The sequence below is a fragment of the Aethina tumida genome, chromosome 6 (genome assembly GCF_024364675.1).
Source record: "Aethina tumida isolate Nest 87 chromosome 6, icAetTumi1.1, whole genome shotgun sequence".
Classification (NCBI taxonomy): Eukaryota; Metazoa; Arthropoda; class Insecta; order Coleoptera; family Nitidulidae; genus Aethina; species Aethina tumida.
The window spans coordinates 14,356,701-14,375,938 of NC_065440.1; the positions used below are offsets into that span (position 1 = coordinate 14,356,701).

At 24.5% G+C, this 19,238-nt stretch overlaps 1 protein-coding gene across 5 annotated transcripts in view; it reads right to left on the reverse strand.

The window, feature by feature from the left end:
- LOC109594994 (zinc finger protein rotund) overlaps positions 1-19,238 on the reverse strand; it is a 296,098-nt gene that overhangs the window by 83,927 nt on the left and 192,933 nt on the right. For 4 of the 5 annotated variants that reach the window (XM_049968500.1, XM_049968503.1, XM_049968499.1 and 1 more), the window contains one exon: positions 18,871-19,032. In XM_049968500.1, the coding sequence (XP_049824457.1) occupies positions 18,871-19,032 (162 nt within the window). The remainder of the gene's footprint in view (positions 1-18,870; positions 19,033-19,238) is intronic. The other variant, XM_049968502.1, reaches the window with a different exon arrangement.

The following is a 19,238-nucleotide window of genomic DNA, read 5'->3' on the forward strand; positions in this document are numbered from 1 at the left end:
CGATTAACATTCTGCAAGATTTGCATACCGAGTGCTCGAATGAAAAAAAAAAATCCACCACGGATTAAGATGATAAATTACTTCGGGGCTAGCGAATCCTTTTTTCTGCATGCGACCGTGAGAGTTCCTCGCACAAAAAACCGGCCCGTTAAACAATGCAACCTAAGGCCTTAAAGACTTCCTAAGACTATGGCTCATCTGCATGTTGCGCAAAAAGGGGGTACGGACCGACCCCAGTGTATGCAAATGGGGGCTCGATGTGACAAAAATGCTTATTAACTATTAGACAAATGAAAGATAGATGAGTCCGCCGTTCCGATTGTTCGTCGTCCGTGAGAATCGCAGGTAAGATAATGGGAAGGGGTTGGGGCAAAATTAAAGGGTGGATTTTTTTTGTTTAAACCGAGAACAAAAAGTCCGCCGTAATGATACTGGATATGCAAATTGTTGTGCTTGTGTTTTTTTTTTTTTGCTTTAGGTTTTGTTTAACGGTATGCGCTTTTGACGGTTGGAGCTTTTTTTTGGTGATTTTTTTTTGGATGACCCGGACGGTGAAATTCCGGTACTTGTACTGTGTCAATGGGTTGTCTGAACCTTTTTTTTTTCGTTTGAATTCGTGTACGGATTTGTCCAACTTAATTAAACAATAAAAAAGTAAATATAATAGAAGTCATTGTTATTTATAAATTAAGTTTTTTATTTATGTTCATAAGCAATGTAGTATTATTGAATATTCAAATATAATATATAAAAATAAAAGACAATTAGGTAACCACAAAAAATTTTTAAAAATTTTATTTGTAATAAAATAAAATATTTTAGTAAATATGAGTCAAAAATATCTCAATTAAAATAAGAAAAAAAATTGTTCATATAAACATAATTTTAAAAAAGACTACTCTTATAATTTAACTATTAAATTTCTTTAATAAGTTTCTCTATTAGTTTTTTAATTAAACAGCGTTAATTAAGATTTTGTAAAAAATAATTAAAAAGAAACACTTAATCTTGTATTTAATAATTATTAAAACTTCACAATCACTTTAATGATTACATAATTTTTTATTAATATTTGGTGAACTAAATTAAAAACTATCGCAAATTTTATAATTTCAAAAATAATAAGAATTAAAAAACTAATAAGCTGAAATTAACATTTGTACCTGATATCTAATTAAAATTTTTAATTAATAGAGAAAATATGTTAGAATGTATTAAATAAAAAAATAAATTAAGGAAAGCTTAATTTTATTAGAATTTTGTATAAATACTAAATTGGCTCAAATTTTATAAAAAATATTAAAAAGAAGAAATATTCAGAAGAATATTATGAAAATAGTAAAATTTATTTTTAGTTTATAAAATTATTTTTATATTTATTTTATATATAATATATTAATACTATTTATTTAGCATTCCATAGATTTATAATTAAATCTTAGGAAAAAAGTATTAAAAATTTTTATATTTAACACAATTTTCAAATTTATAAAAATTTGTTAAATAATAATATTAAAAAATATGAAACAACATAAAAATAATTAATTAACCTTACTAAATATTTAACATTTTTTTATTAAATTAAATAAAAATAAAGACAAATATATTGAAATTTATTAAAATTTATGTAGATTTTTTTAATTTTTAATACATTTAAAGTAAACTAAAGAAAATCATAGAATACTTGATCATTTTTTTTTCTTTCTTTTTCTTTTAATATATTTATTTTATATAAATTATTCATTATTAAATTTACTACTTAAAATATTAATAATTTAAAAACTGGTCCAAATTTTATAATTTTAAAATTAACAAAATATAAAAATTTGAAATTTTGTAGTATTTTAAATATTTTTTATTCTATTTTATTATATCCAATAATTTTTTTAAATGAAAATTGAATAACAATATTAAAAAATACGAAACAACATAAAAATTAATTAATATTATTAAATATTTAATAATTTTTTATGAATTTAAAGAAAAATATATTGAAATTTATTAAAATTAATGTAGATCTTATTAATTTTTAATACATTTAAAGTAAACCAAAGAAAATCTCAGAAAACTTGATATTTTTTCTTCTTCTTTAAATAATATTTATTTTACATTACATATAAATAAATTATTCATTATTAAATTTTGCTAGTTTTAAAATTTTAAAACATTAGTAATTTAAAAATTAGTCCAAATTTTATAATTTTAAAATCATCAAAATATAAAAATGGATATTTTGTATTATTTTAAACAAATGTTATGCTATTTTATATATCTAATAATCCTATTTAAATAAAAATTGAATAATAATATTAAAAAATTCGAAATAACATAAAAAATTAATTAACATAAATGTTCTTAATTTTTAATACGTTTGAAGTAAACCAAAGAAAATGTTAGAAAACTTGATAATTTTTTTGTTTCTCTCTTTTTCTTTTATTAATATTTATTTTATATATTATATTCCAAAATTTATAATGTAAAAATTAACAAAATATAAAAATTGGATATTTTGTATTATTTTAAATAAATTATAAATTTTATTCTATTTTATTATATCTAATAATTCTTTTTAAGTGGATAATATATATATATATATATATATATATATATATATATATATATATATAGTATATATCATAACTTTTAATTATTTTATTAATAAGTGTATTTTTTTTAATATAATTAATTCTAGAAATTTTGAAACAAAATTAGATAAAAAACTGTTGTTATGTATTGACAAAAAAAAAGACTTCATCATCGCAAATCGATTAAAAAACGTTTTACGACATCCATTAAGACCCCGATGACGATTATGCGACAACGTCACAAAAACCCCGTAGACAAAAAGTCCCAAAACAAAGGTCGACAAGTAAAAAAGACCGATGACCCGAAGATTCACCCCTTTCCGTTCCGTTCGATGAAAAAAGAAGGAAAAAAAAAAACCGGCGAGTGGACACCCCGCCGAGCGACCCAAAAAACACAAGACAAAGTGGTTTGTCATTCAGTTTTTTAATCCGACTTCTTTTGCATACGAACATTCGCATCCCGACGAACCCTTTGGGAACGGCGCATCCTTCGGAATCCTTCCGCACCGCAAGCGTCATTAGTGCCCCCGAAAAATTCACTTTTACCTACAAGGTAATTGTCTCCCCTAAACGCGCATCTCATTAAGGCTCGGCGGGCTTAGTTTCGGTTTTTTGTGTCGCGAACGTATTTTTTTTTCTTTTCGTTCGTTCCACCCGCACCGCGCCGCTCGACGTGACCGAACGGCCGAACGAACACATGTGGCCCTCGAGATGAGCCGCCCCGCGCCCCCCCCCCCCACACCACACCAGACCGGAGAAATATCCGACATCATTAGGGGACCCTAAAATAATGATACTCGACGGAGTTGGAAAAAAAAAAAACGAAACGCTAAAAAAAAAAAAAAAACACGTCGGAGTAAAAATGTTACATGCGTTTTTCGGGAACGACTGCAGAGCGACTATTTTTAGGATGCGGCGAGATGATCTCACAGTTCCGTAATTGGAGGCGAATTTTATGGATGTGGACATTTCGACAGTTTGTTGCGGTCGAAACTTTAAGAGGGTGGAGGGCTGCATAAAATAACTAAACTAGAACACACAAAAATTTATTAAAAGAAGAACTGCACAATCATTTCAGTGACTACAGTAACGTAGAAACTTTTGATTAAGAATTTTTAATTAATTAATAATTAAAATTTAAAAGTTACTTAAAAAGAAATATTACTATCTATTTATCTAGTTTTCTTCAAAATAAAATTAATTTTTAATTATTATTTATGATTTATTTTTTTTTTTTTGTACCAGATATAATTTTCTTATTAATTAATAAGTAATTTAAAATTTAAAATTTTTTATTTTTCAAATTTTAAACTTATTAAAATATTCACTAGATATTAAAAAAATTAAATAAAATTTAATTAAAAATTATTAAGATTATTAAATCAAGAAAATTGGAAAATTATAATAAAAAAAAATGAATAATAAATAAATTAATAAAATTATCATTTTTTAACAATTATACTTGTACACAAGAAAATTGGAACTTATGATCCAAAAAGTAAAAACATTTTATAAATATTAAAAATTTTATTAGTTTTGATATTAGTATTAATAAATAAGAGATTAAAAAGTGAATTAAATTTTAAATGAAACACAAAATGTCAACAATTTTGTATTATTTTTTAAATAATTCAACACGAAATAAGTAAATTATTCGACATTTATTAGTTTTACTATTTTCAATACTAGTATTAATAAATATTGAATTAAAAAATTTATTAATCATTTTGTATTATTTTTTAATAACAGTTAAAGAAGAAATAATGAAAAGAATATAAATTTTTGGTAACTCTACTAGTATTTATTTAGTATAAGTTAATAAGTTAATTATTTATGGGGATTTAGTAAGTTCGAAGATAAAACAATTTTTTTATATAATTGATTATAATAATTTTTCGGTATTAATTTTTACTAGTTTCAATAATTTAAATTAATTAAATTATTTATGGAGATTTACTAAATTTTAGTAAGAAGATAAATTTCAACTTTTTATAAATATTAAATTAAAATTTTATTTAATTTTTTACTCTTAAATTTTACTCTTTAAGTTTTAATAATTTTTAGTAACTAAATATTTTTGGTATAATTTATTAGTATTTATCTAGTATAAATTAATTAAATTATTTATGGGGATTTAGTAAATTCTAAAGAGGATATATTTTCACATTTTATAAATATTAAATTAAAATATTATTTAATTTTTCATTATTAAATTTTACTAGTTTTAATAATTTCTAGTAATTATACTAGTATTTTCGATAAAATTTAAATAAAACTGGAAAATTATAAACTAAATATTAAATTAGAAACTGATTTAAATCATTAACTAGTTTTACTCGTTTTAATAATTTTTGGTTTACTCTAATATTTATCTAGTTAATTAAATTATTTAGGTATGGGGATTTAGTAAATTAGAAGGAAGAAAAGTCAGTGTTTTATATAATTTATAATTTATTATAATAATTTTTCACTTTTTTATAAATATTATATTAAAATTTTATTTAATTTTTCACCATTAAATTTTACTAGTTTTAATAAGATTTAGTAACTATACTAGTATTTGCGAGACTAGAAAATTATAAACTAAATATTAAATTAGAAACTGAATTAAATCATTCCTAGTTTTACTCGTATTATTAATTATTAATTAAATTATTTATGTGGATTGATTTAATCGAAAGAAGAAAAGACAATTTTTTATATAATTTATAGTTTATTATAATAAATTTTACGAGTATTCTACTTGTCTAGTAACATAATCATTTAAATTAATTAAATTATCTATTGATATTTAAAAAATTTTCAAGAAAATACATTTTCACTTTTAAATAATTTTATTTAATTTTTCACTATTAAATTTTACTAGTTTTACTAGTTTTAATAAGAAGAAATATTGAAAAATAATATAAATTTTAATAATAATAAAATCTACTAAATAAAAGCTATTTTAGCTAAATTTTACTTGTTTTAATAATTTTTGGTGACTTTTCTAGTATTTACCTAGTTAAAAGTTAATTAAATGGGGATTTAGTAAACTAGAAACTAGATAACTAATTTTTTTTTATAATTTATAGTCTATTTTTTCACTATAAAATTTTACTAGTTTTAATAATTTTTGGTACTTTTACTTATCCAGTATATTAATCATTTAAGTTAATTAAATTATTTATGGGGATTTAGTAAATTATAAAGAAGATAACTAATTTTTTTATACACTTTATAGTCTATTTTTCACTATAAAATTTTACTAGTTTTAATAATTTTTGGTAATTCTACTTATCCAGTATAATAATCATTTAAATTAATTAAATTATTATGAGGATTTAGTAAATTTTAAAGAAGATAAATTTTGCTAATTTTAATAATATTCAGTAACCATACTAGAAATTAGAAAGTGAATTAAATCACTCCCGAGTTTTGTTAGTTTTAATAAGTTTTCGTTGGTAATATTAAATATAGAATAACTTACAAAAATAAACAAGTTAATTAAGTTATTTGTGGGGTTTGAGTCACTATTCTAAAGAAGATAAAATAAAAAATTCATTCTATAAAAATTGAAATACAATTGTATTTAATTATTCACTATTAAAGTTTACTAGTCTTAATAATTTCTAGTATATAAAAATGATCGAAACAACTTATTTTAATTTTACTTAAATGTTGTCGAAAATGAAACAATAAATCCAAATAAAACAAAATAATTTTCCCTTTTATAGTCTCATCAAATTAAACAAAACGCGAACGTCCGCATAAATATGAGAGAAGTGTTAATTTATTTATCATCCCATAAAACGTGCAACATTAAAAAACAATAGCCAAAATGCAGCATCATTTACAAATCGACATTAACCTCGTTGAATATCCCCAATTTTAAATATTGATGTGAAACAGTTTAATTGCACCCGATCATGAGTAAAATCCACACAATTCATCAACAACAACAACGAAAAAAAAAAAAATAAAACAAACCAAAACACATGCTCCCCGCGCATTTCGCGACCGTCCCCCCGAATAAAAACCGATTCGTCGGTACGCGTGCGACTTCATTAACGGGCGAAAAGCAGCTGAACGGCCGGCCGCTAATTAACTGTTAAAAACATGCACGCACGCATTCGTGCCCCGATAATCGTTAAACGCCGCATTAGGGCGCATCGGCCCCGTCGCCTCGCTCGCATCCCTCAACAACGCACTTGGCCCCCGGACGGCCAGAGTAAATCCGTGCGAAGGAATCGCACCGCACCTCGGGGGTAATTACAGCCCCGTACGCAACTTACCCCTTTTTTTTTACGCTCTTTCACCGGTCCATTAAAAGAAACGCAGCGCCCCGGCATAATGGAGGGATTAGGACGCTCCACCGTTCATTAGTGTGTTAGTGTGTGTATGCAAAGTTTTCTCTGCGCCTCTACCCTTTCGGTGGGACTTAACCGTTCGTGTTAATAAAAAAAAAACAACCGGGGAAACAATGCACAAGTGCACGCATGAATTAATAAGGACGGTTCGGATGCGTTTCTTCCACAACTATTTTTTTTTTCGACGATTTTTTATCCGGTTTTTTGCCGCCGCGGGGTGAGCCTCGCCCCATTTGCATACGGCGGAATAGTACGAAAAAAAAAAACAACCCGATCGTTGTCGGGGTCGGTTGGGATGTTTTTTTCCGGGTTTTTTTTTTGGCGCCCGTTTTAATTTAGCGATGTTAATTCGAATTTCGTAGATCCAGATGTTTTTTTTTTGTTTGATTGTTATTATTCTGGGGGGTTGATTGCGAATTAAAAATCGAACGGTGCAGTTTTCACCCTCGATAAAATTCCGCCCGATTGTTGCACGGGGTATTCGGGGAACGGAGTGGACGGCTTTTTTTTTTTTTTAATGAAAGCCAGATGAATATCTGGATTCTGGAGTGTTTTATTGTTGTTGAAAGCTTTCGGATATCGTATCGCTGCTGCAAGTTGACTCAACACTCCCGGTTCTTAGCTCGGGGAACGACTTTATTAATAATTTAATAAGCAAGTATGAACAAGAAAACGAACTACGTTTTAATTAATTTTAATTCAAAATTATTAAATTATTTACTATTAAATATACTAGTATTTATTAATTTTGTAATGATTTTTAATTAATTCTAGAGAAAAAATATTCAGAAAAATTCGATTAAACAAATAAACAACACTGTTAAAATATTTGAATTTAAAAGTTATTAAATTATTTACTATTAAATTTTATTAGTTTTAATAACTTCTAATATGTATGCTAGTATTTATTAATTTTAATTTATTTTTTAATTAATTTTTGAGAAAAATATTCAGAAAAACTTTGAATAATATCAAAAACAAGAGTAAACACACCTCAGTGTTAAAATTATTAAATTTTATTAGTTTTAATAACTTTTGGTATAAATACTAGTATTTAAAATAAATTATTAAGAAAATTGGAAAAATTGAACAATTCATTACTAATAAATTTATACTAATTATTTTTTAGTAATTTTGGAGAAAAAATATTCGAGATAATTTGTTAAAATTTGAACAATAACCAAACGAAGAATAGACAAATAAACCAAACTGTTCAAATTATAAATTTAGAAGATACTAAATCATTTACCATTAAATTTTAATAGTTTCAATAACTTTTGGTATAAATACTAGTATTTAAAAAAAATTATGAAGAAAATGGGAAAAATTGAAAAATTCATCAATAATAAATTTATATTAATTATTTTTTAGTAAATTTAGAAAAAAAAATATTCTAAAAAAGTTGTTAAAATTTGAACAATAACCAAACGAAGAATAAACAAATAAACCAAATTGTCAAAATTATTAAATTTAAAAGTTACTAAATCATTTACTATTAAATTTTACTAGTTTTAATTACTTTTGGTATAAATACTAGTATTTAAAATAAATTATGAAGAAAATTGAAAAAAATGAACAATTCATCATTAATAAAAATATACTAATTATTTTTAGTAAATTTAGAGAAAAAATATTCTAAAAAAGTTGTTAAAATTTGAACAATAACCAAATGAAGAATAAACAAATAAACCAAATTGTCAAAATTATTAAATTTAAAAGTTACTAAATCATTTACTATTAAATTTTACTAGTTTTAATAACTTTTGGTATAAATACTAGTATTTAAAATAAATTATGAAGAAAAGTGGAAAAATTGAACAATTCATCATTAATAAAAATATACTAATTATTTTTAGTAAATTTAGAGAAAAAATATTCTAAAAAAGTTGTTAAAATTTGAACAATAACCAAACGAAGAATAAACAAATAAACCAAATTGTCAAAATTATTAAATTTAAAAGTTACTAAATCATTTACTATTAAATTTTACTAGTTTTAATAACTTTTGGTATAAATACAGTATTTAAAATAAATTATGAAGAAAATTGAAAAAATTGAACAATTCATCATTAATATAAATATACTAATTATTTTTTAATAAATTTAGAGAAAAAATATTCGAAAAAAGTTGTTAAAATTTGAACAATAACCAAACGAAGAATAAACAAATAAACCAAATTGTCAAAATTATTAAATTTAAAAGTTACTAAATCATTTACTATTAAATTTTACTAGTTTTAATTACTTTTGGTATAAATACTAGTATTTAAAATAAATTATGAAGAAAATTGAAAAAAATGAACAATTCATCATTAATAAAAATATACTAATTATTTTTAGTAAATTTAGAGAAAAAATATTCTAAAAAAGTTGTTAAAATTTGAACAATAACCAAATGAAGAATAAACAAATAAACCAAATTGTCAAAATTATTAAATTTAAAAGTTACTAAATCATTTACTATTAAATTTTACTAGTTTTAATTACTTTTGGTATAAATACTAGTATTTAAAATAAATTATGAAGAAAATTGAAAAAAATGAACAATTCATCATTAATAAAAATATACTAATTATTTTTAGTAAATTTAGAGAAAAAATATTCTAAAAAAGTTGTTAAAATTTGAACAATAACCAAATGAAGAATAAACAAATAAACCAAATTGTCAAAATTATTAAATTTAAAAGTTACTAAATCATTTACTATTAAATTTTACTAGTTTTAATAACTTTTGGTATAAATACTAGTATTTAAAATAAATTATGAAGAAAAGTGGAAAAATTGAACAATTCATCATTAATAAAAATATACTAATTATTTTTAGTAAATTTAGAGAAAAAATATTCTAAAAAAGTTGTTAAAATTTGAACAATAACCAAACGAAGAATAAACAAATAAACCAAATTGTCAAAATTATTAAATTTAAAAGTTACTAAATCATTTACTATTAAATTTTACTAGTTTTAATAACTTTTGGTATAAATACAGTATTTAAAATAAATTATGAAGAAAATTGAAAAAATTGAACAATTCATCATTAATATAAATATACTAATTATTTTTTAGTAAATTTAGAGAAAAAATATTCTAAAAAAGTTGTTAAAATTTGAACAATAACCAAACGAAGAATAAACAAATAAACCAAATTGTCAAAATTATTAAATCTAAAAGTTACTAAATCATTTACTATTAAATTTTACTAGTTTTAATAACTTTTGGTATAAATACTAGTATTTAAAATAAATTATGAAGAAAAGTGGAAAAATTGAACAATTCATCATTAATAAAAATATACTAATTATTTTTAGTAAATTTAGAGAAAAAATATTCTAAAAAAGTTGTTAAAATTTGAACAATAACCAAACGAAGAATAAACAAATAAACCAAATTGTCAAAATTATTAAATTTAAAAGTTACTAAATCATTTACTATTAAATTTTACTAGTTTTAATAACTTTTGGTATAAATACAGTATTTAAAATAAATTATGAAGAAAATTGAAAAAATTGAACAATTCATCATTAATATAAATATACTAATTATTTTTTAATAAATTTAGAGAAAAAATATTCGAAAAAAGTTGTTAAAATTTGAACAATAACCAAACGAAGAATAAACAAATAAACCAAATTGTCAAAATTATTAAATTTAAAAGTTACTAAATCATTTACTATTAAATTTTACTAGTTTTAATTACTTTTGGTATAAATACTAGTATTTAAAATAAATTATGAAGAAAATTGAAAAAAATGAACAATTCATCATTAATAAAAATATACTAATTATTTTTAGTAAATTTAGAGAAAAAATATTCTAAAAAAGTTGTTAAAATTTGAACAATAACCAAATGAAGAATAAACAAATAAACCAAATTGTCAAAATTATTAAATTTAAAAGTTACTAAATCATTTACTATTAAATTTTACTAGTTTTAATTACTTTTGGTATAAATACTAGTATTTAAAATAAATTATGAAGAAAATTGAAAAAAATGAACAATTCATCATTAATAAAAATATACTAATTATTTTTAGTAAATTTAGAGAAAAAATATTCTAAAAAAGTTGTTAAAATTTGAACAATAACCAAATGAAGAATAAACAAATAAACCAAATTGTCAAAATTATTAAATTTAAAAGTTACTAAATCATTTACTATTAAATTTTACTAGTTTTAATAACTTTTGGTATAAATACTAGTATTTAAAATAAATTATGAAGAAAAGTGGAAAAATTGAACAATTCATCATTAATAAAAATATACTAATTATTTTTAGTAAATTTAGAGAAAAAATATTCTAAAAAAGTTGTTAAAATTTGAACAATAACCAAACGAAGAATAAACAAATAAACCAAATTGTCAAAATTATTAAATTTAAAAGTTACTAAATCATTTACTATTAAATTTTACTAGTTTTAATAACTTTTGGTATAAATACAGTATTTAAAATAAATTATGAAGAAAATTGAAAAAATTGAACAATTCATCATTAATATAAATATACTAATTATTTTTTAGTAAATTTAGAGAAAAAATATTCTAAAAAAGTTGTTAAAATTTGAACAATAACCAAACGAAGAATAAACAAATAAACCAAATTGTCAAAATTATTAAATCTAAAAGTTACTAAATCATTTACTATTAAATTTTACTAGTTTTAATAACTTTTGGTATAAATACTAGTATTTAAAATAAATTATGAAGAAAAGTGGAAAAATTGAACAATTCATCATTAATAAAAATATACTAATTATTTTTAGTAAATTTAGAGAAAAAATATTCTAAAAAAGTTGTTAAAATTTGAACAATAACCAAACGAAGAATAAACAAATAAACCAAATTGTCAAAATTATTAAATTTAAAAGTTACTAAATCATTTACTATTAAATTTTACTAGTTTTAATAACTTTTGGTATAAATACAGTATTTAAAATAAATTATGAAGAAAATTGAAAAAATTGAACAATTCATCATTAATATAAATATACTAATTATTTTTTAATAAATTTAGAGAAAAAATATTCGAAAAAAGTTGTTAAAATTTGAACAATAACCAAACAAAGAATAAACAAATAAACCAAACTGATAAAATTATTAAATTTAAAAGTTACTAAATCATTTACTATTAAATTTTACTAGTTTTAATTACTTTTGGTATAAATACTAGTATTTAAAATAAATTATGAAGAAAATTGAAAAAAATGAACAATTCATCATTAATAAAAATATACTAATTATTTTTAGTAAATTTAGAGAAAAAATATTCTAAAAAAGTTGTTAAAATTTGAACAATAACCAAATGAAGAATAAACAAATAAACCAAATTGTCAAAATTATTAAATTTAAAAATTACTAAATCATTTACTATTAAATTTTACTAGTTTTAATTACTTTTGGTATAAATACAGTATTTAAAATAAATTATGAAGAAAATTGAAAAAATTGAAGAATTCATCATTAATATAAATATACTAATTATTTTTTAGTAAATTTAGAGAAAAAATATTCTAAAAAAGTTGTTAAAATTTGAACAATATCCAAATGAAGAATAAACAAATAAACCAAACTGATAAAATTATTAAATTTAAAAGTTACTAAATCATTTACTATTAAATTTTACTAGTTTTAATTACTTTTGGTATAAATACTAGTATTTAAAATAAATTATAAAGAAAATTGAAAAAAATGAACAATTCATCATTAATAAAAATATACTAATTATTTTTAGTAAATTTAGAGAAAAAATATTCTAAAAAAGTTGTTAAAATTTGAACAATAACCAAACGAAGAATAAACAAATAAACCAAATTGTCAAAATTATTAAATTTAAAAGTTACTAAATCATTTACTATTAAATTTTACTAGTTTTAATAACTTTTGGTATAAATACAGTATTTAAAATAAATTATGAAGAAAATTGAAAAAATTGAACAATTCATCATTAATATAAATATACCAATTATTTTTTAGTAAATTTAGAGAAAAAATATTCTAAAAAAGTTGTTAAAATTTGAACAATATCCAAATGAAGAATAAACAAAGAAACCAAACTGTTCAAATTATTAAATTTAAAAGTTATTAAATTATTTACTAATAAATTTTACTAGTTTTAATAACTTTTGGTATATATATTAGTATTCAATAAAAATTATGAAGAAAATTGGAAAAATTGAACAATAGTTTTAACAACTTTTGGTACATTCACTAAAGAACAAACAAAAAAATAGAAACAATTTTAAAAAAGAATTAATTAAAGATCATCATCAAGACAAGTTTTCTCAACACTCCCGTTGGTGGCTGTCAAAACTGGGTGGGGGACAAAATTAATAACAATTTTTCAGCCAAATAAACGCCGGCCATCAATCGGCCAGGCAAAAAAGACCCCGCGTAAAAAAAACCAGAACATATTTTTTTAATTAACAACCTAACACTTGTTGGGTGCACTTGAAACCACCCGACGTGTTCCAAATGCGTTCGGACTCGTTGTAAAAAAACCAACCAGCAAACGATAACCGAATGAATTAATATTTTTCTGGTCCACTTGTGTGTGCCACATGTGACCGTTTCTGGGAATCGGGTCCGTAATCTGCCACTCACTTCTGCTCTCGCTGAGAAAAAGTGTTAACGTCGATTTATCGGCTTGTGTCTCAACTTGGACGAATCTTGACAAACGAAATTAGGATTTTTTTAATTGAATCAATTGCTTTAACTCAAATGTCAGCTATAAGAGATTGTTCTCACTTAAATAAAATATAAAAATATATGTAATTAGAATTTCTAACTGTTATTGAAATTTGTTACTGCCAATTTGTAATTATTATAAATATATATAAATATTTCAATTAGTCAATGTTAATTAGTTTAATTAGATCGATTTTTTTCACAATTCAAAAAATTACTAAATATATAAAATTATCTCAACTAGAAATAAATATGTAGGAATTATTAATAAACAATTATTTTTATCTACTAAAAAAAATCTAATGAATTTGCCTATAATTGCAATTAATTTTTTATGTTAAGTTTAGATTGAGCAAGTTTTTCAACAACAATTTATTGAATAAGCAAAGTTTTAATGTAGATATAGTTAGACTGAATAATGAAATCATTATTTTTTTATGCATCTCCCAATTTATAAATATTACTCACGCTCATTTGGCTAAAGAATTAATAATTCTTATAAATTTGTATGACATCTGGAAAGTTTCTAAAGGAAATAAATTTAAAATGTAGTTTTTGACAATTTATCATCATTCCATTCCATCAAAACATTCTCTTCAAAAATATATAAAATTTTAAGAAAAATATAATAAAATTGTTCGACTTTTAGAAGAATATTGTGTCTGTCAATTTATAATTTTCATTCAAAATAATCCGGATATTATTTATTCAACCACAAAACTTTCTTAAGTATGTAAAATTTTAAAAATTTCAATATTATAAGAATTGATAATAGTTGGTAAAGTATTTTTTATATCTGTCAATTTATAGTCATTTAATTAGAACATATATTTTTAAAAACCAAATGATTTCGAAAATATGTAAAATTTCAAAGTGAATATAATAAAACTTGTAGAAAAAAATTCTTCACGCATCTGTCAATTTATAATTTTTATTCAAAATAATGTGGATATTGAAGAGTTTAATTAAAATAAATTTCTTCAACCATAAAAGATCCTTAAGTATGTAAAATTTTAAAAGTACAATATTATTAGAATTAATAATTGTTGATAAAGAATTTTTTTATATCTGTCAATTTATAATCAATTTTATTAAAACATATATTTTTAAAAATCATATGTGTAGAAAAATATTCTTCAAGCATCTGTCAATTTATAATTTTTATTCAAAATAGTATGGATATTGAAGAGTTTAATTAAAAGAAATTTCTTCAACCACAAAAGATACTTAAGTATGTAAAATTTTAAAGTATAATATTATTAGAATTAATAATGGTTGATAAAGATTTTTTTATATCTGTCAATTTATAATCAGTTTTATTAGAACATATATTTTTAAAAATCATATGATTTCGAAAATATGCATAATTTCAAAGTTCAAAGAAAAATATTCTTCAAGCATCTGTCAATATATAATTTTTATTCAAAATAGTCTGGATATTGAAGAGTTTAATTAAAATAAATTTCTTCAACCATAAAAGATCCTTAAGTGACTAAAATTTTAAAAGTACAATATTATTAGAATTGATAGTTGTTGCTAAAGTATTTTTTGTCCTTCTGTCAATTTATAATATTTTTCAAACATTTAAATAATGTATTTTTTATGTCTCTGTCAATTTATAATCATTTTATAATTAAAATACAGTTTTCAACAATTAAATGATTTAAAAAATGGGTAAAATTATAAAAGAAGATTAGCAAAAGTTATAAATTAATATTTCTCAAGCATCTGTCAATTTATAATTATTACCTAGGCATTGATAATTTAACTAGAATAAATTTGTTTAACAAGTATATATCTAATTAAAATGTTTAATAAAACTATTTTATATGAATCTGTTAATTTATAATCGTTAATTGTTATTAAGCCTACTTAAACTAGAATAATTTCTTTCCCCAATCAAAGAGTTTCTATTCTAATTGAAAAAACACTTACAAATTCAAACAATTTGAATTGTTAATAAAGTTTCTTTATCTATCAATTTATTGTTTTTACATACGATCAGTAACACTTAAATATTCATGACATGCTTAAACAGAATTAATATCTCTCAATCGAAAACCGTAATAAACAACATCGAAAAGGTAATATCGCGTTCAAATTTGGACCGATTGCAAAAAGCGGACACGTACCAAAAAACAGTTTTTGACACGCGATCCGCATTCGCAATTTTTCGCGTCAATTAACGACAACAAAACCCGCACAATGCACCACAATTGTGTGCATGTTATGTGATGCAACAATCGACTTTCTATCTGTATCAGATCAAATTGAAGGCTAGTTAAGTTCCTACAACTACACGTCGATTGATTGACACTTGAATCGCGTGAAAAATTAACATCGACCATCGGCAAAACGATCCGAACAAACCGAAATCGTGTCGCCCCCAAAAAGAGGCAAAAAGTTAAAGACAAAAAACTTAACACTCGAACAAGTCCATTGGGACGATTCCCGATTACAATGTTCGGCAACCAAAACACAGGCCAAAAATCCAATAACATAATAGACAGATTATGTAAATATGACCGTGTTAAACCCTTCCCTTTTTTTTTACCGACCCCGCACCCCGTCGTGCGATGGGGTTAAATACGTTGTCAGCGGCCGCCGCTTCGGCATCTAATCCCCCGGATTTTGCATAAAATTTGCAAAACCCACGACATTCCCATGGCCCCCGGATTGACACGTCATTAGCAACGAGATTGATCGAAGATGCAAATCGATCGATTAATGCGGAAAATTGCACGTTTCGATCGGCTCCGGGCAAGTGGAAAAAAAGTGCTAATCCCCCGGAAAAATTATGCCGACGGACGAAAAAAATTCACACCGCATTCAAATTAGGCGTAATTTGAATAATGATCAACAAGTTGGGGTTAAACTGCGGCCCAAATCCGGACATTTGATATATGATTTCGGACAATGAGGAGGCCCGGATTATCGTCCCCCGTTTCCTTTCTCCTGAACGCATAATTTCATCGGCACGAAATAAATTAGCCGTTTTGTGAGAATCTTCCGGCCGGGCCGGCACTTTCGTTTTTTCCAATCCAGCTACGAAAATGAAGACTTCCATCTCGGCGTCCAATTAACGCCGGAAAAAAAAAGCCAAACAAACAATTAACAACGGTCAAACCGATATTTTGACGCGAAATTGAATTAACCCATCGACGCGGCAACCGAAAAGAAGAAATAATGGACCGACGACGGTCGACCGAAAAAAAAACTCGAAGAAAAAAAAACAAGAGGAGACGTTTGACCCGAGATGAGCTACCGTTAAGACCGATTAAAAGGCCATTCAATTATCAGCTGTGTGCACCGGCGAAAGGGGGAGAAGAACGATGGAAAAAAACGACGGAATGGCACGTATGGTTAGGTAGATGATGAGTGGGCAGATTTCGGAACGATTACAAAATCAGAAACGGTGTCGGAATTGGTTTTTATCAATCCATCGGGCCGGCTACGACTCCCGATTTGATTAGTTTTTACTTTGGGCGATGATCGTGTTAATGTAATAACGTGTTATTCTCGGCTAGCTGCAGTGCTGATTGTTGGAGGTTAAGTGGTTTAGATTGTTTTTGGAACGGTAGTCGTTTCTTCTGAGTTTGGCAAGGAAAGGTGTTACCGCTACTGAAAAGCAATGCTTAGGGCACTGTTACAATTAACGATGAAGACATGGGAAGATTACTTTCCTCCCTCCTCACCAACAGATATCATAAGTTCTTAATCTAAATTCGTAAAGATGACTTTTACTGTTTAACATCAGCTAAATTATTTTGGAATGGTATTCATTTCTATTCTAAAACAAGGATTAAAAAAGTGTCTTAATTGATGAAGAAGCTATTCCTCTTCACCAAGAAATATCATAAGACCTCAATCTGCAAATATATTCATTCTAAACTTATAGTAAAGCTCATAATGATGAAAAACTTAAATGGTTTCTAATGTTTTTGAAACGGTAATCATATCTATTGAGCTTGAGAAGAAAATATTTTAACATTGCTATAAAACATTGCCTAAAACCACGTTTTAATTAATGATGAAGCTATTGAAATTCTATCTCTCTTTCTTTATCAAGAAATATCACGAGACCTCAATCTACAACTGTATCCATTCTAAACTTACTGTAATGCTTTTAATGATTAAAATTTAAGTGGTTTCTGATGTTTTTGGAACAGTAATCATTGTTACTGAGCTTGAGAAGAAAATATTTTAACGTTGCTAAAAAACATTGCTTAAAACCACATTTTAATTGATGATGAAGCTATTGAAAGTCTATCTTCCTCCTTCTTTACCAAGAAATATCACGAGACCTTGATCTACAAATGTATCCATTCTAAACTTATTGTAATGCTCTTAATAATTAAAATTTAAGTGGTTTCTGATGTTTTTGGAACAGTAATCATTTTTACTGAGCTTGAGAAGAAAATATTTTAACGTTGCTAAAAAACATTGCTTAAAACCACATTTTAATTGATGATGAAGCTATTGAAAGTCTATCTTCCTCCTTCTTTACCAAGAAATATCACGAGACCTTGATCTACAAATGTATCCATTCTAAACTTATTGTAATGCTCTTAATAATTAAAATTTAAGTGGTTTCTGATGTTTTTGGAACAGTAATCATTTTTACTGAGCTTGAGAAGAAAATATTTTAACGTTGCTAAAAAACATTGCTTAAAACCACATTTTAATTGATGATGAAGCTATTGAAAGTCTATCTTCCTCCTTCTTTACCAAGAAATATCACGAGACCTTGATCTACAAATGTATCCATTCTAAACTTATTGTAATGCTCTTAATAATTAAAATTTAAGTGGTTTCTGATGTTTTTGGAACAGTAATCATTTTTACTGAGCTTAAGAAGAAAATATTTTAACGTTGCTAAAAAACAATGCCTAAAACCACGTTTTAATTGATGAAGAAGTTATTGAAAGTCTATTTTTCTCCTTTACTAAGAAATATCACGAGATCTCAATCTACAAATGTATTCATTCTAAACTTATTGTAATGCTTTTAATAATGAAAATTTAAATGATTTCTGATGTTTCTGGAACAGTAATCATTTTTACTGAGCTTGAGAAGAAAATATTTTCTCACAAAATATATAAGATGTTAATAAAGTGTTTAATTAATACATTTTAAGAGTTTTCAAGAGCTTTAGACGAAAAAGTTCCACTGTTTCAGAAAAACAAAGCTTACGTCCTGGTTTCAACTGATGATGAAGCTCTTCAACCCCAAAGAAAAACAAAAACTGAACTTACCTCTTGGTTCCAGCCCATATAGTGCGACACGGTGGGATCCATGTGCTCGGCCATAACGCTCATCCAGTGGACCAGCCCCTGGGCGCCTTGGCCGCCCACACCCCCAGTCTGGGGACCCGACGGACTTCCACCCGTCTGGCCGCTGTCCCAGCCGAAGGCCTTCTGGAACAAACGTCGGGGATCATCAATGAGACGGGGTGTTTGGACAATCACAACACATAAACGCATGCAAATTTTTCCCTAAACATTTCATAAAAAAAACAAAAAACATTCGACGGATGAGCTTCCCAATTGTTGCCAGGCAAAGTTGCACGAAAGCGGCGGCGGCGGCGGCCGTCAATTCCGTTTTACCTGGTCAAAGTCGCGGT